At 41.4% G+C, this 10,330-nt stretch overlaps 4 protein-coding genes across 4 annotated transcripts in view; 2 read left to right on the plus strand and 2 right to left on the minus strand.

The window, feature by feature from the left end:
* Positions 1–267, plus strand: part of AK88_01959 (uncharacterized protein) — a gene marked incomplete at both ends in the record, with an annotated part of 2,132 nt that extends 1,865 nt beyond the window's left edge. The window contains one exon of the mRNA XM_012479594.1: positions 15–267. Coding sequence (XP_012335017.1) covers positions 15–267 — 253 coding nt within the window. The remainder of the gene's footprint in view (positions 1–14) is intronic.
* Positions 268–737: 470 nt separating this feature from the next.
* Positions 738–2,435, minus strand: AK88_01960 (uncharacterized protein; the record flags this gene model as incomplete). Its single annotated transcript, XM_012479595.1, has 1 exon — positions 738–2,435. One exon carries the CDS (start codon positions 2,433–2,435, stop codon positions 738–740), a length of 1,698 nt encoding a protein of 565 aa, XP_012335018.1.
* A 991-nt stretch (positions 2,436–3,426) lies between these two features.
* Positions 3,427–6,459, minus strand: AK88_01961 (uncharacterized protein; the record flags this gene model as incomplete). The annotated part of the gene is made up of 1 exon (XM_012479596.1): positions 3,427–6,459. The coding sequence occupies one exon, from the start codon at positions 6,457–6,459 to the stop codon at positions 3,427–3,429; it is 3,033 nt and encodes a 1,010-aa protein (XP_012335019.1).
* Positions 6,460–9,391: 2,932 nt separating this feature from the next.
* AK88_01962 (uncharacterized protein) lies at positions 9,392–9,907 on the plus strand (the record flags this gene model as incomplete). The annotated part of the gene is made up of 1 exon (XM_012479597.1): positions 9,392–9,907. The coding sequence occupies one exon, from the start codon at positions 9,392–9,394 to the stop codon at positions 9,905–9,907; it is 516 nt and encodes a 171-aa protein (XP_012335020.1).
* Positions 9,908–10,330: the final 423 nt, after the last annotated feature.

Here is a 10,330-nt window from a genome sequence, read left to right on the forward strand (position 1 = left end):
GATGACCGAAGCAGGCATGATGACCGAAGCAGGCATGATGACCGAAGCAGGCATGATGACCGAAGCAGACACGATGACCGAAGCAGACACGATGTGCGGAATCGTCAGGGTGAGAACCGGCACGACGATGGCAGAACGCACCAGAGAAAAACGAACTACGACAGTGAGAGGCGGCACCAAAACAAGGCGAACAGGGCGGACAGCTCCAACGAGCGGCACAATGACAGGCAAACCGATTACGACCGAAGGAAGTATAGACGGGACTAACCTGGTCACACGAGAGAGGAGAACGAACAAACAAAGCTGCGCAGATGGCACAGCAATTACGACAATTGCATAGCGGTGGTGGAGAATTATTTTGAAGCTGAAAAAAGGCTCATCAGTCGTGACGATATAAAAAAAAAAAAAAATGATCATTGTATAGCCAGTTATGTGCATCGTACATATGTGCATACATTTTTTTCTTTCTTTTTTTCCGTTTTGAATAAAGTGTAGTTGAACACGGACGCGTATTTGTGCGTTATGTGGAATTTTTCCTCCCAATTTTTTGCATGACATTTTATAAAAATCACCTTTATCTGAGTATGTGTATATGTAGGTATATATACATACAAACATGCACGCGTGTGTGTGTGTGGCGGAGGATACTGCCGCTGGCCACACAAGTGGCTGTCTCTTTTTTGAAGTCATAACTACGTTTGTTAATTGTTTCACTTCAGCGCTTGGCCACCCCGCGGTCAATCGTGAAGCACCTTCTGAAGCTCGCCAGAAGTCATAGTAACAATTTTGTTGTTTTCGAGAAGGCTTATTTGCTTTTTGAGGATTATTATCAAATCTAGCTGTTTTTTAAAAGCATAAATGAGTTCCTTTTTTTCCCTTATCAGTTTGCTTACCTGTTCCTTTTGGCTGTTTTTGTCTGACATGCTTTTATCGATGGTGGTGGAGCTACCAAGGATCATCATTTCTCCCTTGCTCTTCAACACGTTTTTATAATTTTCTATTTCACTCATGTACTTGTTTATAAGTTCGTCCTTCTTTTTGATTAGAAGATTCTGTTCATCCATTTTTTTTTCCATTTTCATTTTCTCACTTTGCAGTTCCTCAACCTTTAGCTCATGTTGTTGATCCCTATCCACTAACATTTGATTTTCCTCTTCCAGAGTGGCAACCTTTTCATTCAGGAGGGTAGACATTTCGTTTAATTCTTCTACTTGTCTTTTTAACATGTTAATTTTTTCTTCCAACTCTAATTTGTCACTTTGTAAATTTTCATAACTTTCCTTAAGTGTATTTTTTTCCTTCATTTCATCACAGAGCTTATTATTTATGTTGTGCATTTCTTCGTTTAAATTTTGTATGTATGTGTTTAGCTTGTTTTTTTCTTTTTTGTTTTCTTCTACCATGGTGTTCATTTGTTCTTTGTGCGTCTGTTGCATGACTGCGAATTTCGTTTCGTTCATTTTTATTTCCTTCACCATCTGTTCGCAGCATTCGTTCGCTTGGCTATTGTTCTTCCCACCACTGCTACTGTTGGTGATGATCGTTGTGGTGCCGCGAGGTGTCCGTCCACCAGAAGTGGTTTGCACCCCAGGGGGCTCGTTACCCTTCTCTGCACTTTTTAATTTCTCACTTATGGGTATTTTTTTCCGGACAATAATTTTTTTTGTTTTTTTTTTCACCTCCTTGGGTGGTTCTGGTAAGACGGACTCTTCATTTTTGCTGATAATAGAATTGAGGATTTCATTTTCCGAGTCGTCTTCTACCTGTTCACGCTTATCGCTCCTTCCATTAGGGTTGCCTGTATAATCAAACTGAGTTCCAGGAATAGCATCATTTGCCCAAGGGTTGCTTTGCTTTAGCTCCCTCTGAGTGGGTTTTTTCTTCTTCACACTTTTTTTCGAAACATGAAGGGAGGCGTCATCGCCATTAGGGTTATTATTATGCTGGTAATCTTTGCCGTTACCACTGCCAGCATCATCATAGTCGAGGTTCCCCTTCGGACTTTCCTCTCCATTGGCGTCGTCATCATCCCTAAGGACGTCTTTGCGGGCATCCTGGTTCGTCTTCCCTGGCCTCATACTAAACTTTGCGGCGGTCTTCCGAACGACATAACTTTTTTTTTCATCCTCGTTGCGCATGATTGATTCCGCCATGCAAGCAGCGTTTCCATCGTTCCCTGTGCTGCCTGTATTCATTACAACGGTGGCTCCCCCTTCTTGCGCCTTCTTAAGTACCTTGCGCTTCACCACCTTGTCCCCCTCCTTCTGAGGAGGAAGGGTACCCGTCAGGGTCCTCTCAATGTGTCCATCTGTTTTCTTCCTCACAATTTTTATATTCGTATTTTTTTTTACAAGATTGTTATTCGAGTCCGTCTTATCGACGCTCTTACTTTCTAGCCTAAGCAGACCGCTGCTTTTTAACTTGTTCACAGACATGATGAGGAGACATGTTTCGAGGGGGGGGGGTTACAAAAAAGAAATTATGCCTCCTTCACCAGTTGACCAAACCTACTGTAAAAATTTATTTCGGCACTTCGAACAGATCGTATTGGGGCCGTCTAATTAAGCCCTTAGTGCGTCTTCCTTGCTTCACATCGCATAGGAGTAAAATGCCAGCTGCTCGTTCATGCGAAAATGTGTGAAGGATTATCAGAATGGGAGAAAGAACATTAGAAAATGAGTTTACAAGAGAAATCGCGCGAGCGTGTAGGCCAGGGGCGAAGGGGATCTGTCCATTTCTCCTTGTCTAGGTGCGCAAAAATGGCTACTACGTTATATATATTTATATATATGCGGTACCTTTTTTGTGAAAAGTGTGCGAATGGCGTCACTCGTGAAGTTTGCACATACGGGGTGAAGTCATCAAGTGCGCAAAAAAAAAAAAAATAAAAAAAATAAAAAATAATTTACCATCAAATATGTAAAGAAGTAATCAAACAAACAAACACAAAAAGGCATAGATGAATGGGCACATCAGCATAACGGCGAATCGGTTAAGCGGAGAGGAAAAAAAAGACTCCTGTTTTCTCTTCCAATCAGCAACGTGAAAATGGGAGGTGAAATTTTTTGTGCATACACCATGTGCCACGGGAGAGGGGCGTTCAAAAAATTACCGCACGCAAGGAATCACACACACACACACACAAAAAAAAAACAAAAAAGGAATAAGCCCAGCGGAAAGATATGATGGGATTGGAAGCGTTTGCGCAAACGTCGCAAATTGCTCTCCATGTAGAAAAACCTCAAGAGGATTGCTTCCAACGAGAGAGGCGTACATACACACACCTTCGCCCATCCCGCACCGGTTCACTTTATTAAACTGAGGAATAAGCAGAACAGGAATTCTACGAAAGAATAACCCTCCCCTCGTGCGAGGTCATCTCCTGTCGGCAAAAAACATGTAACCACCTGGGGTCCAATCCACCACTTATCCATTCAGATCCTCCTCCTCACTGTTGTCCGACACATAGTGGTAGTACCTCTTGAGGACTCTTTTTCTGTTCCTTAAGGTGAGCAATTTTTTGTTTTTAAAAATGGTTTGCTCCCTTATTATGTCCTTGTAAATATGTCGAACCTCTTTTTCCAACATCAGGTGGTCTACACTTTCACTTACACTGCATATGGTTTTGTACTTCTCTAGCATCCTTTCGAAGGTGCAACTCTCCTCCTGTTTTAACTTTTCCAATCGTTTCAGTGGGTCTCTGCTCTGTGAATTCATTGGTGGGCAGGAATCGCTTGTGTTTGCTTCCCGCCCATTGGGCATAACATCTGCAACGACTTGTGCGTGGTCGCCATAGCCACCACTGTCAGAGTTGTCCTCCGATGGGCCACTTTTCTCTTCATCACTTGGAAGGGGACACTCAGCTTGGCTGGTTCCGGCATCTCCTCCTCGGTCCACCTCTTCCCCCTCACTCTGCGAGGTGTCTTCTTCCTCTTGGGTACTCCCCCCTTGGTCGCTCGAGATATTTTGATCGTCCTCATCTTCGCCGTGTGTACTTATCCTATCCAACTGGTTCAGCATCTCACTAAAGGAGACAATTGATTCGCCCCCCTCTGACTGCTCCGATTCCTCAGAAAATGGAAACGCTTCCTCCTGGTTGAGTTCTTCCTCCAGGGAGGTTACCACGTCGCCCGCCTCGCCGTTAGCCATGTCTACGGGCACGCTTACCACTTCCTCAGCTGGGGGAGATGTTACCACATTGTCTGCCCCCTCGTCATGATTTAGGCCTCCCCGCACGTGGCGTATTTCCCACTTGAGCAACTTCTTTTCTTGGCGAAATAATCTGCGCTTTAATTCTTCTTTCTGTTCCTTCATGCGAAGGTGGTCCTTCCTTAACAGACTCAACTCCGCCTTTGCCTCCTCGAGTTGCTTCAAAATGACGTCTTCCGTTTCGTCCAATTTCTCCAACTCGTTAATGGTGTTCTTAATTTCACTTAGCATTTTATTTTTCAGAAGTATTTTCTTTTTGTTCTTCAGATTTTCCTTCTTAATATTTATGTTGTCCATTTCGCAATTAAATTGGCTGATGTCGATTGTGAGTTTTTTTTTTTTTCCTTTAATGCTGTTCATATTTTTTTCCACTTGGAAAATATTCTTCTTTAAAATGAATATTTTTTTCAGCAATTTGGAGGTATCCAAGTGTTGCCTCGGCTGTTCCTGTTCCTTCTCGTGTTCCTTCTCCTGTTGCTGCCCCTGCTGCTGCCCCTGCCCTTGCGTGTTTGTAGCATTATTGGTGTGTGCATTTTCATCAGACGCAGGGGAACTGTCCTTTCCATCCGCTACTTCGGAATAATTTCCCAGGGACTTCCTCCCTGAATTACCTTCACACACGTTTTCGCTTTCTTCATCCGAATTGGACAAATTTCGAACAACATTTTTTAGATTGGAAAGTAAGCGGTTCGTTTGGGCTTTCCTCTGACAGCAGGTTTGGTAGGCTTCCTTCAAATGGGTTATGGCTTTTTTCGTTTTTTCCTTTTCATCCTCGACTAATTTCTTTTTCTCTTCCATTAGGGACGTGGTGTTTTTTATAAAATTGATGGAAGTATTTAAATCAGACTGCTTCTGCACAAGTGTCTTCATTTCCGTTTCTCTCTCTTTCTCTAATTTTCTCTTACTCCTTATGGCTTCTTCCTTTTGCGATTTTTTAATAGTAATCATTTCTTCAAGTTCTTTTATGTTTCGATCAAGGGAGTCAATTTCTTCGTCAACTTCGTGTAACTGTTTTTCGTACGTGGAGGATATAACTTGCATAGCTTTGTTTAACTCCTCTTTGGATTCTTCTACATTTCGTTCTCTCTCTTTTATGTTTTCCTCCTCAGCTTTTATGTCCTCCTCCTTTTGTGTGATCTTTTTTTTCCACATGCACAGTTCATTTTTTTTTTCGTCAAAAAATTTTTTTTTTTTTTGTTTTTCTTCTTTTTTATTTGTGCATATGTTACGAATAATCAAGCGTAGAATATTTTTTACGTAGGTCTTCAAAAAAATGTTACAACAATGTACTTGTTTTTTTTTCCTAAATAAATCGGTAATATAATTTTCGATATTCGTTAACTCCAAATTGTAGGTGAATATTTGTTTTTGCATTTCGTCGGCTGTGTCTAGCTTTTCATTTATGATGAGGACTTTTTCTTGCTCTTTACATTTCTTTCTCTTTTTCCTTATCTTATGTACCTTCCCCAAAATTTTGTGAATCAGCAAATCACAGTTGTATTCTTCCTTCAAGTTTAGGAGAACTCTGTTTGCATACGCTTCATATGTAAAATAATACAAAGCGATTAGCACATCTTGGTGAATTTTATTTTGGGTCAGTTCGTCCAAAATTTTTTTCATCTTGTGTTTATTCCATTGCTTTGTGTTGGGCATGAAAAAATCGCTCATGAGGGTTAACAGATCACTCAACGGGTTTATTATCTGCTGAGGGTAGTTTTCTATGTGATGCATTCCCCCCTCTGGGGAAATGGCACCGTCGGTTCGCTTTATTACATCCCTTTCTGTGTATTCCAGATACCCTTTATATGGTTCACTTGAGTATTCATTTCGGGAATTACTCCAGTTCGGGTAGCTGCAACTGCTGCGTTTCACCCCGTTCGCTGACCCGTTATTGTTACTGCCTCGTTCGTAGCTGCCACACCGGGGGGCATTTCCACTTTGTGCAATTTTGTAAAAACCGTTTGGACTTTCGAAGCTCCCGTCTTCGTCTTTATCCCCGTGCAGGGGTAATGTAACCGCTTCCTCTCCCTGGAGATGGTTACCACCTTTATCAGTACCCGCCACACTGCTGCAGTAGCTGGGCGCCAAGTCCTCCAAGTCCAGATACGCTTCCCCCCTCTTCGAACTCAGAGTGCTACTTCCCCTCATCAATTGTGCCTCTTGTGCAGCGCTCCCCTTACCCGCATTGGGGTTCTTCCCTTTGGTGCTTCGCTCGGAAGACTTTATCAGCATCCCTTTGAACATGGACATGGTTGTGACAAGCGAGGGGAGAAGTTCAAATGGGGGTAGCCCAATTGTGGGGGGAATTCACAGGGCAGCAGAACTGCGCGATGCTGCAGTTCCTATTGCGCTTCACATCACAGTCACTGCGGAATTAACAAGATTTGGGTTATTCTACTTTGCTGATCTGCCACGTATGCCAAATTGAGTAGGGGCCCACAGGTATGGAGGCAACATGTGGGAAGGCTCTCCTTATTTTGTTTTGTCCCTTAGGGGGCCAAAAAGAAAAAAAAAGAAGAAATGACCGGTAAAGGGTATAAACAGATCGGCAAAAATATTACGCAGAAAATTGCGGAAAAATGACGGCAAGGTGGTAATAAAAAACAAAACCACTTGGAGAAAAAAATGCGCCGCATTGATGGTTTCCCGGAATGGGGCAAGAAAACGCACCGTCCCACTGCTAAAAAAAACAAAAAGAAAAAAAAATCGAAACAGCCTTGTCACCCCGCGATGGCGTGACTTTTTCGCTAAGCGTCCTCACTGGAAGAACAAACATGCATGCAGCATATTTATTTAATTTTTGCGAAAATTTGGGATTACATGCTACAACTGTTTTTTTCCATTTTTTATATATTCTCCTAGCCTTTCCCCATAATGACGCTTAAAAATCTGGAACTAGAGGAGTTTATATTATACATCCCGTGTTGGTATGAACGAGGAAAGGAAAGGAGAGTGAACCAAAAGACGAACCAAAAAGGGAAGCAGCTTCACCCTACGGGGCGTCAGAGTTAATAAAGGTGAACTTTCCTTCAATTGAAGCTGTTAGCATAAGGTTTCGTGTATGCATCACAATTTCAGCCCAGTTTCCATGTGCCCTTAATTTTGTTTCCCATTTGACATTAATGGAGAATAGTCTCTGGACGGGAAACGGGTAGCTAAACAGATTGCTAGTACCCCAATTTGAAGTAGCAACCCAAACACGGCCCATTCTTTGTTTTTGTCTCTTCACAAAGAGGGCAATTGTATAAACAGGTGCTTCATAAAGAGGTGGCGTCGTGGCGACGTGCTTATGATGGAGGGGGAGACCCTTTCAACTGGGGGGTAGCAACCATAACCTGTACCAAAGGTCTAACCCGTATAGTAGTCATAATTTTGAATGGCATAAAGGAAAAGCGGTAACCAGTGGAAACAGGCGGGAAGCCACCTATGCAGCGTTTCTCATCGCGAACGATGATGGGCCATACACTGCTGCTGAGGAAATTCTGGCATCCTTAAATACTCGGCACGTACTTGGCCCAATTTCACCACAGAGCACACACGCAGTGGAAAAAAAAGAATAACATCAAATATATCTCCTCGGATAAATCAAAAAAAAAAAAAAAAAAAAAGCGGAACTCCTTAGAGGGGTGCGAAAAAAAAAAAAAAAACTTTTTTTTTCATTTTCTAACCTTGTTCTAATACCTTGTATGTGCATTTATCCCTGTGGGAGATCGCTGCAATTCAATTGAGTTGCGCTTATACCTGGTGTACCTTAAGCTTGGCTATTCTCTGTTCAACTGTTAGGAGAATCACTGACCGACCTATTTTTTTATCTGCACGGGTCAGGTAAAAATTGGTGGATCAATTTTACACACAAAAATGGGAATCAATGAGGTGTACAGGAAAGTAGAGTGTGCCATTCCCCTACGTGTTCCTTCTCCGTTGTTCTAGCACTTGTACACTGAGGTTCACAAGAGAAATGCGCATTCCCATGTGTGGCGCAAGATCGAACAAAATGTGTTTAAGTTAGTTCCCTTTTTGAATTTTTTTTTTTTTTTTTTTACAAATTTAAAACAAGAAAAGAAAAAAAAAAAAAAAAAAAAAGTGAGTAGGTGTCAGATTGACGCAAGGTTGCAATCGGTCACTGCGCACATGAGTCCGCTTCCAATTTTTTTTAAATAAATCGAGGGCCTAAAAATGTAGCCACAGTGTGTGGATATGTGCGTGTATATATAGCTTCCTTTTTTTTCGTAAATGCAATTTTTACACACTCTATATGTAATTGTTCTCCCTTCAACAGTTGCACGTCGACAGTTTATTTATTTTTTTTTTTTTTTTAAGAATTATAGAAGCTAGCTTTTTTTACAACTTTTTTTTTTTTTTTGTCGAGAAATTTAATAAAAAAAAATGCAGCAAGTTACCCGTTTGAGGGACCCACCAAATGGTTCCTCTTTTAAAACAACTTGGTAAAGCATAAAAACGGATTCCGTGGCGCAAGTTACAAAAGAACAACGCGATTGAATTTTCTTCAGTAAGCACACATGAACAACCATCACGCGTGACATTCCTCATGTAGAGCGCAGTGTGTGTAAGCCTTTTCCATTTTTATATATGCATTCCTGCACTTCCTAACCAACCCCTGTTGTGAAAAAAACCAAAAACAAAAAAAATTAGAGGCCAACTTCTCTACGTGCTGGTGAATATTAACACGGCGATTCACACATATGTGCTGTGTACGTATACATGCTATGATGGCAACTTGTTTCTATTTTGTTTCCCCTCAACGTTTGATTTTAAGTTTTTGAATTTAACTTCCATTTTGACGTTGATTTTTTTTATGTCGATTTTGATTTTGTTTTTTAAGCATTTGTAAAATTTGACTTAAATTAAGCCCTTCCCTTATAAGCTGTTCGCTCCGTAGGCACATGCGCCTGCCACCTTTACGTAGATGTTTGCTCAATTTACAATTCTTGTCCGTATGAACTTGGTCGCACCAAGGCAGTAGATTTTTTCCTTCACCCCTAAGCGATTACGCCTTCCCGTGGCGTACCTATCGCAGGAATGTGTGTGACGGTATTTCCCCCTTTGATCGTCCCCGCTTTAAAAGAAGCCACCAGTACATAACAACAACCGCAACGCACCACCTGACACCTCCGGAAAAGAAACCAAACCTCCCCTTTATCCTCTGTGTACACAAGGCAAGATGAAGGAGTACGAGAATTTCGAAATCTTAAAAAAAAAATTCAGCCCCCTGCTTTTTATTTTCCGAAAGGATGAAGAAAACGAATTGAAGAAGTACACAAAAAAATGTACCCTGGTCAATGCAATAAAAAATTACAACGGAGCAACTCCCAAGGAATATGGTACAGCGTTGGAAAGCAGGTCCAAAGTGTACACGAAAAACAGAATAATGAGTTACTTTGAGAAGCCTCTTGGTGTGTTCAGCAAATTTTATGATAAAACTCCTGTATCGGAAAGGGGCCATTTTTTCAGAGCAAAAAATATGAGCACGAATAGGGCACTCGCCTACAGGCATAACCTGTTGAATAGGACCCTGTTGAATTCAAAATACTTCCCCAACATTTTAAATAACAACATCGTTCGCATGGCGAATGATGAGGAATCTGATTTCGGTGACCTGGAGGAAGAGTACGTGGTCGTGAAGAAGGTGTACACCTATGTACGCGAATTCGACAGCATGTACATGTACATTTTCTAAACTTTATTGTCACCCATGGATGGGTATCAGTGCATACATGCAAATGTACTCATAAGTGTGCACAATGCACGTTTTTCTCTTTTTTTTTGTTTTTTTTTGTTTCCCCGCCAAGAACGGGGTGTGCTTTATCGCGCCCGGCTTAACCGCTTGTCTGGTCAGGGTGCCTACCTGCCCTTTTTTTTTTTTTTTTGTTTTTTTTATCATCCCATTTGGCTACTATATTTGCAGCATCGTTATGCGCATTTTTGCTGCACGTTTGAGAGCGCCCGATTTGTTCTTCTTCGCGGCGCTATACCTTTGTTGCCATTTGTCAATAATTATTTCCACCTCTCATCCTTTTTTCCGTTTTTTTTTTTTTTAAACCCCAAGCTTGTTCTTTTTTTTTTTTTTTTTTTTTTTTTTTTTTTTTTTTTTTTTTTTTTT

This window comes from Plasmodium fragile (genome assembly GCF_000956335.1).
Source record: "Plasmodium fragile strain nilgiri unplaced genomic scaffold supercont1.18, whole genome shotgun sequence".
NCBI lineage: Eukaryota > Apicomplexa > Aconoidasida > Haemosporida > Plasmodiidae > Plasmodium > Plasmodium fragile.